Source organism: Neophocaena asiaeorientalis, unplaced genomic scaffold, assembly GCF_003031525.2.
Source record: "Neophocaena asiaeorientalis asiaeorientalis breed wild unplaced genomic scaffold, Neophocaena_asiaeorientalis_V1.1 scaffold110, whole genome shotgun sequence".
Lineage (NCBI taxonomy): Eukaryota > Metazoa > Chordata > Mammalia > Artiodactyla > Phocoenidae > Neophocaena > Neophocaena asiaeorientalis.
In genome coordinates this window covers 6180635-6194989 of record NW_020175053.1, presented here as the reverse complement: position 1 = coordinate 6194989, position 14355 = coordinate 6180635, and the positions used below count along the sequence as shown (strand labels likewise).

Genomic DNA, 14355 nt, shown 5'->3' with positions numbered 1-14355 from the left:
GGCGCCGCAGCGCGGCCCCCGCCCCAGACGGGCGTCCCCGGGTCCCTCGGCGAGCGGCGTCCCCGGTCGGGCGCAAGTGACTGTCCCGGGGCCTCCGCTCGCACCGGGGCAGGACTCACTCCCCGAGGCCAGCGCAGCCCGTGGCAGCCCTCCGCCCCTCTCGCGGCCCGTGCGCAAAGAGGGCCTGCCGGCGCGGCGACCCTCGCCCCGCCCCGCCGCCGCCAGTGTTTCCATTGGTCGGGAGGCCCGGCAGCCAGCACCGATTGGACGGGCGTGGGGAGACACCGGCTTGCCATTGGGCGCTCTGGATGTCCGTCTCTGCCGACCACGGCCCCTCGTGGAGTAGCGGAGGCCCGGGCACCTGCCGGGACCTCTGCGGCTGAGGCCCGGGCGCGGGCCGCCCCTTCCGGCGGGTCGCCCCCTCCCGGTAGCCTTGGAGGACGTCCCCGGACCGTCCGGCCCGAGCGGGGAAGGGAGCAGGCCGGACGCCCCATCGCCGGACTCGGGCCGGGTCGCTCTATCACCACCCCCAGTTCCCAGGTATCCTGCTCCAGCGCCTGCTGTTGGCCCGGCGCTGGGCGCCACGCCCTCCCTTCAGCGTCAGTTGTGTGTATTCCCCACAATCCGCGAGGGAGCGTTCTGCTGCCCTCCCATTTTACAGACGGGAAACTGAGGCTCAGAGAGGTTCTCACTAGCTTTAGGTCACCGGGGCTCCAACCCAGTCCATCTGACTCCGGGGCCCGGGCGCTCTCCCACCCTCATTGTCCCAGGGTTCCCACTGTGGAGGCCGGAGTGGGTGGGGCTGGCAGTTTTTCAAGGGTAGAAAGGAACCCCTCGGTGAACAGCGGTTTTCCTCCTCGGTCAGGGATAACTCGACAGACACCGTGGGCTCAGCCCATCCTGCAGGGCCCCAGGGACTGGCCTCCCTCACGCAGCTCACCGAAAGGCCACAGGTCTGGGCCTGGGGAGGAGAAGTTTGTGTGTGCATTTTCCCCACTTTCTGGTGTCCATTTCCTCCACCCTACCTGGGGTCATGCAGGATCCCTGTGGGGCTCAGTCACCCGAGTTGGGTTTAGCACAGGTTACATTTCCCTGCCAGGTGGAGAGCAGCCACCTGGTCCCTGCAGTGACACAGGGCACACACATGACCACAAATGGGACCACAACCCTAGGCCAGCTCCAGGTAACTTTGGGGTGCAGGGGGCACCAGTGTGGATGCTGCCCAGTGGGGCTTGTTTCAGGGGGTCCCTGTCCAGTGACCCTGGCTCGTGCGTGGTTCTAAGCCATTCTTGCTCTGGTTGCACCTGGAGATGACCAGATCCTCAGCTCACCGTATTCCCCAAGGCTGCACAGAGCCACATGGCCCACCACAGTGCTAACTGGGGGGACGGTGGGGGAGAGACATTCATGTCTTATCCACCCACATCAGGGGTCCACTGTGTTCACCCAGAAGTTCCTTGGTCAGAACAAAGAAATGGAAATGATTTGGGGCTAGAATTCACCACTGGTACCACATTGGGTTCCCCTGTACCCTGGCATACATGACAAATCAACCCCCAGCAGCCACTCAGAGCCAGGCAGCCACAGCCAACTGACTGGAATTGGCACTGGAGGTGTCACCAGCACTAGAAGTGACAGCCATTTGGCACCCTGGCACAGGGATATTGCTTGAAGCTCTGGGTGGGCAGAATGAAGGGTCCCTCTCCAGAACATGACAGACCCTTTCCTATATTTAGAAGTGGATTCAATTAGCCCAAAGTTCTCTGTGGATCTCTCCAAGGGCATTGGGCCCTGGTCCTCCTGCAGCCCCTCCTCTCATAATGACCTTGTGGCCCAGCACCACCCCTTTCCCACACACTTGCTGATGGTGGCAAGAGGGGCTGGACAGATCTCTGCTGAGAGGGCAAAGGGGAGAATTGTGTACCAAAATCGGCCCAAGTGAGGACTCCCTCCATCCCCCCTCATCCCTACCCCCACCTCTCCTGACAGGCTTCCAGAGACCTGTCTGCCGTCAAGCTGGCTCACCAGCTGCACGGAGGGTCGGGGCAGGCAGGCAGTGCCAGTTCCACGAGGACCCACCATGACCCAGGCTGCAGATGGGGGTCAGAAACAGAGTGCAGAAGAGATGGTCTCTACCCCTAGACCACTGCCACAGGGCCCAGTAGCCTGGTCTCCTCCATTTTGCCCTCTCTACCTGGCTTTTGGCCAACTCTGTAGGGACATACCTGGGGCATGTGAGGAAAGCTGCAGGGAGAAAAAGGTTTCAGCCAGATATTAGGAGGAACTTCCCAACAGTTGCAGATGCATGAGATCAAAAGGGTGACCACACAAGGTAATGAGCTCCCCATCTAAGGATGTATCTATGTATGTATTTCTTTTTTAGATTTTTTTTAACGTGGACCATTTTTAAAGTCTTTATTGAATTTCTTAGCTCCCTGACCAGGGATCGAACCTGCACCCCCTGCATTGGAAGGTGAAGTCTTAACCACTGGACCACCAGGCAAGCCCCTGGATGTATGTATTTAGAGGTGGGGTAGCAGTGAACCCCTTGTAGTCCTGAGACCACCCCCACCCAGATGCATCTCATTGGGCGATGGTAAAGTGGGATTTAAACCTCCACGGAACCCAAGCATGGCTGCATCCCCCTTTGCAGGTAATGGGAAGGCACTGCTCAGGAGGGCTTGACCAGTCTGTGTCCCACCCCTCTAAGGCATTGGCCCAGTGATTTGGGGCAGACCACTGCAGCTGCTGCCCCATCCCCCAGGGCATGGTCACTCGCCTCCAAGCCCCCCAGGTCCTGCTTATTCAACACTACTACCTCTTGGCTGGACTGCATGATCCAGCTGCCAGGAGGGGGTCACTGGCACCCACCCAGCATGACTCTCTTGCCAGATGGCAGGAGGGAGGACTGAGTGTCTCACTGGGTCTGCTGCCTGCTGGCCAGGAGTCCTTGGACGTCGGGAATCCTTGGACGTCGGGAGTCCTTGGCTTCCGTACCTGTAAAGGGCTTTTGTTGAGTTCCGGGAGGAACATAGATGAAATGGCAAGAGAGTAAGGTGGAATGGGCCTTTGGGGGTGTCATGCATGTTTGGGTTTTACTTTTGTCTGTTTACTACCAGCCAGGCCCTTGCCCTCTCTGAGCCCCAGTTTTCACAGGGCGTCAGTGCTCCAAGGAAGGATCAGGGCACTTACAACCTCAACGCAGAGCTGTGGAGCTAATCCAGCCTCTGCTGCTTGCCACCTTCTTTTGACTTCAAGCAAGTGACATACATAACTGCTCTGAGCCTCGATGTTTGCATCTGTAAAATGGGATAAATGAGAGCTGTGTCCTGCAACTCTGGGTTTAGAGCACTTAGCACATTGTTATTAACCTTAATATAACTATTTGCTGAGGGCCCACTTTGGAGCAAGCCCTGGGCCTCTGACTCCCCACTTTCTCTGCACTCAGACCCCAGACACAGCCCAGAGGCAAATGTGCGCAGGGAGCCCAGTGAACGACTCTGTCCTCTTGCAAGGGCCCGGGTCAGTGCCCCTTCCCAGCCTCTTGCTCACTTGTAACCCGGTGCAGATCAAGCCGGCAGACCTTCATCCTGGGGCCGGCCCTGCAGAACAGCCTCGAGGTGGGTTAAAGGCTGCAGTGGCCGGTCCAGGGTCTGTCCTGAGTTTGGCAGGGATGTCAGGGGTCAGGGGTGCAATGAGGAAGATGGCCAGTTCAGAGGCATGGAGGGGGCGAGCAGGGCCCCACCAGTGAGCATCCCCGCAGAGCCTCCAGCAGGGCCCAGTGCAGCGCGGGACGCTGGGCGGGCAGGTGACATGTCCTCGAGGGCAGGGCCCAGGGCCGGTGTCTGAACCACACGAGCTGCGAAGGCTGCAGGGGTCACGAGGCGCAGCCGGGCGCTTGGCGCAGCCCCGGGGGCGGGGCGCCGGGAGGTGCAGCCCGGAGCGATGGTACGCGCAGCCAACTGTGCTCCGGCTCGCGGCGCGCCGCCCCGCCCCTAGCCACGCTGCCCATTGGGAGCGCGCAGACTGTGTGGGGGCGGGGCCTGGGCGGTGGCGACGGCGCGCGGGCGCAGCACCCGGAAGTCGGCGGCGGCGGCGGCGGAGGCGGTGAGTACGCGGTGGACTACGGGCGGTGGGTGGTCGGCGGCGGGTGGCCGGCTGCGTTCCCCGCGGTGCTCGGGGCTCGGAGTCGGGAAGCGGGTCTCGGAGTCGGAAGCGGCCGTACAACCCGCCCTGCCTCAGTTTCCCCTTCTCGAGGCGGTGAATGCAAATCCAGCGACCGGTCCGGGGAGACCAAGCCAACCTCGGCCGAAGGAGCGTTCCTCCCATTCCTGGAAGGCGTTTCCAGTGTCCCCGCCTGGGTGGGGCGTGGGTCCCGCAGGCAGGGCCGGTGTCCCTCGGTGGGGCAGACTGGCAGGCCGGGAGCTGCGCGGTCACCGCGGGGCGAGGGTGGGTGGGCTACGCGGCTGACGGCCCCAGAGCCCTGAGTCACGCTGCTCCCTCCCTGCGCCCTGCTGCGGGTGACAGCTGATGTCTCTCCGGGGAGGCAGCAAGTGCCAGGTCATCTGTGCGTCTGGACACGGTCTTCCTGGGGTGGCTCAGTACTCAGACCTTCCCCCCAGGGCGTCAGGGGAGGGGACTGGTCAGGCCTGCACGCTGGGCAAGGCCTTGTAGCCTCTGGGCTTTAAGATGCCTTCCCGCCCAGCAGCTACCATGCTCGCCTCTGGGCCACAGATTTGACGTGGGCCTTCTGGCCTTGGACCGGTCCCTGAGGCTCAAGCCCCCGCCTGTCCTCCACTGGGGATGTCACATGGTCAGCCAGGCCTGCCGCTGCCATCCTGCTGCGGACCTGCCCACTGATGTTTTGCTGTTGCTGTTTCCATGCGGCAGCTGTGCAGTAATGGTGCTGTATGGGGCGCCTGCAGCTGGTAGTTCTTGGGAATCGCTTTTTGCTGCTTGTTCCTTAGTCTTCTGGGCATCCTTTCATGGCAAGTGTTTGTTGGCCAGATACCGTTCACAGCAAAGAAAACTCAGGCTGAGGGCCAATGGTGTTCCCAAGGTCAGTAAGAGCCAGGGTTGGCCTCTCCTCCTGAGCCCCTCTCCCAAGAACCTTCCTGTGTCGGGTGACCTTTCGTGTGGGGTGGGGCTGCAGGAGGGTGGCTGTGTTGGCAGGTGGACACAGCAGAGCTTCTGTTCCCCCCTCTCCAGGTTCCCAGGGCTTCCAGTGGGCGGAGCATGTTGCCCTGGTGCTCCCACCCACTTGGACCCCTGACCATTCACTTCAAAAGCATGTGTCCTGCAGTCCTGTGGCTGTGTGTTACTGGTGTGTCTGCAGAATGCAGGCCCCTCAGACCAGGCCACTAGCTGTCAGCTCTGCCCTGCTGCCCAGCCCCTGAGCCGTATTACTGCCTCACGCTTTCTTTGTGTTTTCATTTCTGGGCTGTCACTTTGATCATGTTTACCCTGGGTGTAGTCACATGTGGCGTTGTGGGGACTTATTCCTGTGCTGGCTGCTGCTCTAGAAGGCGCCTCCCAGTCCCACTCGCCTGTCCGTGGATGCTGCTGCTTCTGAGGATGTCGGTAGCCCAGGGCAGGGAGGTAGGTGGGCTGCTACAAATAGGGCCACACTCGTCACTGACACCCCAGATGTGTGAGGACTGGGTCCATCCTTTGGCACCATGTCAGCCGGTGTTGAGGACAGTTTGTTGGTCTGGACCTCGGGGTTTGGTGATGGGCTCTGAGAGAATGAGGTCACCCCTGGACCACTGAATTCCCTTTTCAGGGTATCGATGAAGGTTTTTTTTTTTTTCCCTCTCAACTTTTTTTTTTAGGTTGCAGAAATAATGGATACACGCTTAAAAGTAAAGAGGCCAGCCCCCACCTCCTGGTACTCAGGGCGGCTCTGCTGGGTCTTCAGGACCATGCCTACTATAAGTATTTGCTTCCACCCTCTTTCAAGGGGCTGGTGGGAATGCCCCCTTCCTCCCCTATTAACCATGTGAGCCATAGGGGCCGCCATAAGGCCAGGCTGGCCCCCGCCTTGTGGGGAAGCTGTTCCTGCCATGAGGGGCCGGGGTGCGGAGCATCCAGAGCTCGCCGTGGCTCACTGTACCCCTCATCTGTGTTGCCGTTTTGAACCTTGAAGGGACAATGATACTTGGTATGAGGCTGAATTAGTGCTCCTAAGACATCTTGAAGATCTCAGGAAAGAGTGTCGCCATAGAAAATGTGTCATGGTGAAATGCTACTTATCAGCCAGATGACAGAGCGTAGATTGTGGAGTTCTAGGTCGTGGGCGGGGAGGAGGGCGCGGTGTTTGGGGGGTGGTGGCGGGCTGCTTGGAATGATTAGGATGGCAGGGCTTTCTCAGCGAAGGCTCCGGAACAGCGACAATGTGTTCCCATGTGTTTACCTCCTCTGCTGGCAGCCTGGGGGGACGTCACACATCACTTGTAAAGAGCAGCTCCTGCTGTCCTGCTCTGCCCTGTGCAGGGTGGGTGGGGTGCCCAGCTCCTCTGCTCAAGGCCAGATGGACAGGCTGGCTAGCCTTGACCGCGTTCCTCCACATGTGTGCGGTGCTGGGCATAAGGAGTGGAGCCGCCGACTCTAGGGCTCCGTCACCCCCTGCCCAGAGCCCTAAGGAACAGCCAGAGGAGACTGATTGCTGGGACCCGGGGCCTCACTGTCCCGCTGGCCCAGGCCCCCTTGTTCCTGCTTGCTTGCATGCGTCCCTGCGTTCCTCGCTGCCTCTGGCCAGCGTGCTCCCCTCTGTCTGACAGAGGGAAGTGCTCCCCGAGGGCACAGGCTCCCACCCCACCCGGCGGTCACCTGAGTGTGTGGGTCCTTGTGCAGAACTCAGGGCAGCCTGGCCGCTCCATCCTGTTCTGAGGAGCTCTGAGCCGGGGCTGGATCCGCCTTGCCCGGTCTCCCGAGAATTGCTCTTCCTGCCTCACCCCTCAGTGCCCCCCACCCAGAGTAGCAACTCAAAGCCAGCGGGGAAGGAGGGCAGGATCTGTCCATGTTCTCCTCATGGGCAGCTTTCCTGGTGGATGATCCTGTTTTCCCTACCGGAAGTGTGTAGCGTCCAGCTCCAGGGATGGTGCAGAGTGAGCCCAGCATGCAGCCGCCATCCAGATCAGGGTGTGGACACCGTCACTAGCACCCAGACGTCTCCCTGCAGGTCTCCATTGTCCCCTGGTCAGGTGGCCTGCCCTGCTTCTGTACCCACGCATGAGTCTTGCTTCTTCCTTACCTCGTACAAGCGCCGAGTGGTGTGCTCTCATGGGTGGGGTCCCGCTCTGCCCCATGCTGCTCAGGCAGGTGGACACCGCTGTGGACAGACAGCCTGGCTTCCAGCTCCGGGCTGTGGACTTCCTCATCTGTGTCACTTCATGGACACGGGTGCCCCACAGTGCCTGATGTGCCCTGATCAGTCGGAGTTTTAGAAGCTTCTGTGAAAAGCCAAGAGGGAGACTCACCTTCCAGATACCACAGCATGTGCTGAAGCTCAGGGGCTGAGGGGCCGAGTGGTGGGGTGTCCAGGGCGTGGCCCAGGTGGTGGCAGACAGCATGCCCGTCTGCTGGGAAGCATGGGGGTCCGTGGCTCACACCTCCTACATAGGCAGACCCTGGATATATCCTAGAACAAAGCCCAAATGCAACCACGCACGGAAATCAAGAGAAAGGGGCTCTTGCTTTGGGATGAGGAGGGCGAGAGCCATGCAGTACAAGTGGGGGGACTTGCTGTGGAAGGACAGATGGGTTCCAATGGAGGCAGCACAGGCAGAGGGATGGGCCACCCCACCCCAATGCCACCACTCTGTGGGACAGAGGCCCTGGATCCTGGCACGGTGTGCCAGTGGCTGCTGGGGGATGCCAGCAGACCACCTGAGCATCTCCTGCCACTGCGGTGAGGGTGGGGGGAGCAGTGGCGGGTCCCCTCGTGCTGGACGCCCCTGCGCCAGACATTGGAGGGAGTCGGCCAGGCATGCTAATCTAAGAGCGTCACCCCCTGCCCAGTGATTCCGCCTCCTGGGTGTCTGCCTGGGAGACAGGAAGGCACCTGTCAGGAAGGTCCTCAGCCTGTTTGTAGAACGTGCGTGCCGGGCCCTGCTGTGTTGCTCTGCATGAGTGGAAGCTGGATGGCAAGAGTGGATAGAAGGCACACATGCCCTGGGCAGCAGCAGGCAGGTGGGGGACGCCGCTACCCCGGGCGTGGGTGAACTGCACAGCCAGGTGGCAAGAAGACAGGGTGGCGGGGTCCTGTGCTTGTGATGGAGCATACATCTGTGGAGTATGTGGAGCCATGGGCAGGGGCCTTCCTTCGGGGCCTTGCGGTGAGCACAAAATGACATGCCCCCCCAACCCTGGTGGTGACAAAGATGGCTTCTCTCTGCCACCAGGCCCAGGGACCCACTGCCACGCCACGCGGGCACCCCGGGCATTTGTCAGGATGTTCGGCCATCTCACAGCCTGCATGCTGCATTCCCGGGAGGCCCCCTCAGACTGCTGCCCATGAGGCTTCCCCTCAGCCCAGGCCACCGTCTGGGGTCTTCCTTCCGTGGGGGCCCGTCTGGGGCCTGGCGGCATCCCTGTATGCAAGGCAGTTGTAAGGCAGCCCCCCAGCGAGATACACGTGGGCACAGTGATTCCAGGACTGTGGCCAGGACGGAGCCGGTTGCCCCACTATGAGCTTTCCTGGGGGCTGCTCGCACCTGGGGAGGGTCAACAGGGATGCTCAGGGGCACGCTGGCTTCCGAGCATTTCCATGCATGGCTGGAGCAGCTCGTTTGTGTGCCAGAGGGTGCAGATGGGCAGGTCCAATGCCCGGGGCATCCTGAGAGCATGTACAGGGGTCAGGAGACCCCACGTGTGCCCACACTATAACCCCGAGTGCAGCCAGCAGGCACCCCCATCCCCCAGAGCCCCTGTGTGGCCTCTGGCACCACCTGAACTCTTGGTGAGAGAGGAGCCTGCCCAGGATGTGCCCGACCTGGGAAGTGGGTCCCCATCTGTCCCTCCCCTGCCCCGTGGCTCTGGGGCCTGGCCTCCTCCAGGTCAGTGTATCACCTGCCCCATCGGGTGGGGGCCCTGCTCGCCTGGCCTGGGTCCCCCACTGCCATCCTGCTTGCCATGGGGCCAAGCGAGGGGGAGGGAAGGAGGGGGAGGGAGGGAGCCCCCTCACCTGAAGAGGGCAGGCGTGTGGCATCCGACTGCCATCCGCACACCTGGCAGGGTGTGCGCGTCACCTTAGCGGCCTCCACACCCGTGGGGCCGGCACTGCTTCCTGTATCGCTTGAAGCCGCAGGCTTTGCCCATCTCCAGGCGGCGTCCTCCCTGTGGTCGCTGAGGCCCGTGGGTGAAACTCCTCGTCAGGCCCCAGGACCTTCCTGCCCACCTCTGGCTCTGCCTCTGCCTCTGGCCACCCGGCCCTCATGGCGGCCCCAGCAGACAAAGAGCTCTGACGGTGTGTGGACACCCCGGGCTCCAGGTGGAGACGGGCGGGGCGGGGATGGCGTTAGAAAGCCGGCGTGCTTCTGCCCTGGTCGACCCCCCTTCCTCGGCACCTGCCAGCCCAGGTGCTCTTCAGGGTGACTTCCTCCTGACAGGCTTAGGTGTCACCTGGTGAGGAGGAGCGCTGAGTTTACCTGGAGCAGTGGGACCTGTTGAACTGCTCCCCCCACCTCACCTTCCCACTCCATGGCCTTGGAAGCCTTGGGAGCGGAGGGGAGCGTTTCCCAGCAGCGGAGCACCCCAGGCAGGATACCCCAGTTAGTGCCCTGCTGCAGTGCAGTGGTGGGACGGCAGTGGTGTGTCCAGGGCTTGCTCTGGGAGCTCCGAAAGTCACAGGGGTGTCAGGGAGGACTCGCCAGGCCCCGAAGAGGGTGTTGGAGTTTGGCCTGGGTGGGGGCAGGATGGGAGAAGGTCCCTGCACCCACAGGACCTGCGAAGGAGGGTGCTGGGGGTGGTGGGAGTGAAGCGGGAAGGGGAGGGGCCAGTTGGCAGCGGGCCTGGCTCGAGTGGGGGGTGAGGGATTGGAGAGAAAGGCAGTTCCTGATGGTCTCCTCCCCAGGGGCTGGCTTTCCTCTGGTCCTTCCCTCCCAATGACCGCGTCTTCACTCTTCACTGAGGCCGCAGCCCTGGGTTCCGCGCCCACACCTTTGGCAGCAGCTGCCCGGAGACCTCTCGGCAGCCTTCCTCTGACCACGGAGCCCTTCTTGCCACCACCTTCTGGAGGGCTTGTCTGCCACCCACCTGGGCCAGCTAGGGTGGCAGGGTGCTGCAGCCGAGTTGGGGGGCTCTGCATCTGGCCTGTGAGCAGCGGTGGCCGGCGACCTCACCCAGTGCCGGTCATGCAGCCTGGGCTGGGCGTGGGGGGGGGATGGCAGGCATGCTGGCCTCCTTTGACCGCCCAGAGTAGTGTGTTCCTGGTGAGGCAGCCCTCTGTCCTGGAGGGGCCGGGGTCGGTGGGATCTCAGCAGGGCTTCTCCCATTGACCTTGGCCAGCCTGGTTGCCACAGATGACACCTTGCCTGGAGCATCCTTGTGTCTGGGAGAGACCAGCCCCCTCAGGGTGGGGGACCTGTGTCTTCTGTGCTGGACTCCGGTCACGTGGCAGGTACTGGGAGCCCCACCAGCTACACGAGACAGGTGGGATGACCCGGCCCTGCGACGCCTAGGGTGCTTCCCATCACCCTGCACTGCGTTCTGGGTGGTTCTCATTCTCTGTGCCTAATCTGCTCCAACATTGTCTGCCAAGTTTTAAGTCGTACTTCCTGGGGCTTCTGTTTCTAAAGGGTCTTTCTGGTGCTGGGTGGACCCCTCATTTACTCTTTATAATGTCCTTTCCCTGCAGATATTCCTGAGCTCCTTTCTCTTGCACTCAGTGGCTGGTTTTTGGGACGTGTGGGGACTACTGCTGGTTCTTGCTGTGGTGCTTTGTTTTATGTGGTTCTTTCTATTGTACTGCTTTTTGTTCTTGAAATTATTTGTGAGACTTCTCGGAAGTCTGTGATGAAGAGGAAAACTTTGGTTTGCCTGGTGCCCAGGGGCACTGCCAGTGCAAGCACCCATCAGACCAAGTCCCTGGACCCCCGGTGTGGCCTAGCTCTGCACATGGAGCTTCTCATGGACCACGCCCACTTCTGTGCGCCTCCCCTGCGGTCCTGGTGTGGCTGTGGATACAACCCCCCCACCCTAGGTCCCTGTCCTGGGGCGGCCCTGGGCCGTGTCTTCTGTCTCCCTCACCCCTGAGGCCACCAGAGCCCTGTTTGCCCCATGGGCCAGTGCCCTGAGGCAGAAACTGCTGCTGTACTCTGCTCTCTTTCCTCTCTGGGTTCCTGTGTTCTCTGAGATGTTGGCTAAATCCTGCACCACCTTGTCAGCTCTTGGTTGCTTTTAAGATTTTTCACCTTCTTTCAAGCGTTTGGAGTTGCTTTTACCAGGGAGGTTGGTCCCAACAGTCTGCCTACCAGTATTGGGATCATCAGGCACTCCTGGGATGATGGCCACCAGTGGACACTACCAGGCCGCCCTGGCGGGAACCCAGCCTGTTCCCGTCACCTTGGGGAACCCTTCTGCACAGGGCCCTTCGGCATCAGCACTGCATGTGGCCCAGCGTCCCTGGTAGGGGGCAGCGGCTGGCAGCCCATCTCACATGGTGCGTGTCCCCTAGCGCCCCGGGCTGCTGCAGATGGCGCTTGTCACCGCGGCAGCGCCTCAGCTGCACAGCCACAAAAATTGGTCCTCTGAGGCTGTCACCACATCTGTGCCTGGAGGAACACAGGGCTGAATCCTGGGGGTCCCTCCAGGGCCCGTGGGGGCTGACAGGGAAAATAGTGGGGTGAACCCTGACCCTGCCACCCGCGCCAGCCAGACCAGTGATCACGAGTGAGAGGAGGGTGGGATGCCCGAAGGCCTTGTGTGCTAGGCAGCTACTGCATGGCTCTGAGCCACGGTTGTGTCTGTGGTGCTGGCCTTGGGCTCCGGCCCCTCCTCGGCTTCTCTTTGCATGGTGGCCAGAGCCACCACGCCCGCCCACCCACCACGCGATGCTGGCATGGCTTTGAAGCCGGGGTCAGTGTGGTGGGAACATCCTCCTGTGAATCCCAAGGTGGGAAGTGTTCCGTTTCAGACCCCAGAACCAGAAGCAATTGCCAACAATCCAGGGCCAACGAGGTCACAGGCGTCAGGGGAATGTCTGACCAGTGCCCAGGAGCGTGTTTACAGGGATGGGCGAGTGTCAGGGCAGCCGACACACGGTCTCCTCGTCCAGCGAGGGTCTGGGTGTCGTGAGCCCGTTCCATTTGGGCAAGGGAGCTTTGCAGGTTTGGGAGGCAGTTCTGTCGTCTGCCATTTACTCAACTCATTTTTCCTTCTCCCGCAGACCTCGTTACCCCGTGTGAGCCAAGCCACCCCTTGGGGACCCATGTGCATCATCTTCTTTAAGTTCGATCCTCGCCCCGTTTCCAAAAATGCGTACAGGTAACCCCCTCGTGCTGCGTCTGCTATCCTGCTCGGCCTTGGGAACACGCCATCCTCAGTGCCTGTTTGGGCTCCATGTGCGGTGTCGGGGGCAGAGGCCAGGCCCTGGGACACACTGCCCGGGCCCTGCCCTGCCCTCTCCCACAGTGGCCACTCAGTGTGGGCAGGGACCCTGAGTCGATGTGCAGAGATGCTAAGGCTGAGCCGCTGAAGGTGGCCATGTGGGCAGGATGGGGGAATGACGTGGGTACAGCACAGCCCTGCACCTCTGACTGGGGATCAGGTGGCAACAGAACAGTGACAGGGAGCGAGACCTGGCTTGTGGGGCTCGAGCCTGTGGCCAGTGAGCAGTCTGGGTGGTGAGGGCAGAGTGCGGGGGGTGGGTCAGGGAAGCTGGGGGACCAGCTGGAGGAGGCAGGAGGCTGAGGCCAGGGAGGGGCCACACATGGTCTGGTTTCCTCTCCTCCCCATGACCCCTGGCTCTGGACAGCGCCCCTCCATTCCCCGGCACCCTGGTGGGAATCCACCGACATTTATCCACATGGAGAATGAGGCTGGGATGTGACCCTCAATCACAGATGAGGCACTAGTGCGACTGCTTAAGAAGTTTACATCATCTCAAGATCTGGAACATTTCAACTGGCTTCTGGGATTCCGTGCTACCTGATGTGTGGCTGAAGTAACTCATTCCAGGCTGGGGAATGGGGAGCAAGGGGTGCCCAGTGTCCCCTTCCTGCAGGGGAGTGGGCAGCAGGGCCATGCTGGGGGCCGGGAGTTGGCCCTGAACAGACCCCGACAGAGCATGCCGTGTGAGTCGGGGTCCAGCCAGGGGACAGAACCCCGGAGCAGTGATTCGAGCAGGGAATGTCTAACTCGTGGAAATATAAACTGTTGTGGGATCGGGGTGCCCGAGGCAGAGCCTGTCCTTCATCCTTAGGCTGAGACCCAGACCTTGCTGGGGGCACAGCCGTGGCATACTGGGCGGCCGGGAGCTCTCTGGGCACTTGCTGGAAGTCTGCCCGCTCTGCTCGCGCTGGCTTCTGTCGGGCGCTCGTTGCTGGGGAAGCCGCACGCAGAGCCTGGGAGAGAAGCCTCTCCCCCTGCAGCGTCCCTCCAGCGCCCTCTGCTGACAGAACTGGACACGCAGCCACTGCAGAGCCCCCAGGAAGGGCGGAGTGGGGCTGAGGCAACAGGTGGATGGATCACTGGCGCTGTCGCCTCCTGCGCTGAGAGTGGCACTCCTTCCTCCTGACAAGTGAGGACACGCGGCCTGATGGCCACCGAGTCCATGGCTGCCTTGGTTCTTACTCACGGATTCAGCCAAGCCCTGAGGTCACCCCTGTTCTCCTGGGAGTGAGAAGGAACGGAAGGGACGGGGAGGGGAGCCTGTATCCTGCCACGACCTGCCTCTGACAGCTCCAGGGCTGGGACTCAGTCTCAGCATTGATCTCAAATGTTGTCCTAGCCTGATGGCGTTGGAGGTTGAGAGGGGCTTCTGGCTCCGGGGTGGGCAGCTCTCACATGTGATGTGGGACTAGGATGGGAGTAGTAGGGGTGGGGCTGCTGTGGGAGGGACACTGCAGCAGGGCCGTGAGGAGAGCCTGGTGAGCTGACCCTGGGCCCATCGGAGACCAAGGAGGGGCCCCCAGCTCCTGGAGTGGGGGGGGCAGGCTCAGAGCCAGGAGGCCTGGATGTCCTCACCTGGGCTCCCTCCCACCTAAGCTGTCACTGCCCTGGCTGGCAATGCAGCTTCTGCCCCCACCCCAGTGCCCATCACTGAGTTCACTGCCGGCCCCCCACCCAGTGATGTCAGGAGAAGATTTGTACTTTGTGTGTGTGTGTGTTTGTGGTTAAGTATACATGATATAAATT

General features: G+C 61.5%; 1 protein-coding gene across 2 annotated transcripts in view; it reads left to right on the top strand.

Annotated features, from left to right (window-relative positions):
* The first annotated feature begins 4082 nt into the window (after nucleotides 1-4082).
* The window catches only part of TANGO2 (transport and golgi organization 2 homolog), a 24252-nt gene continuing 13979 nt past the window's right edge, over nucleotides 4083-14355 (top strand). For both annotated transcript variants that reach the window (XM_024763839.1, XM_024763838.1), the window contains exons 1-2: nucleotides 4083-4107; nucleotides 12386-12483. In XM_024763839.1, coding sequence (XP_024619607.1) covers nucleotides 12428-12483 — 56 coding nt within the window. In that variant the 5' untranslated portion in view covers nucleotides 4083-4107; nucleotides 12386-12427. The remainder of the gene's footprint in view (nucleotides 4108-12385; nucleotides 12484-14355) is intronic.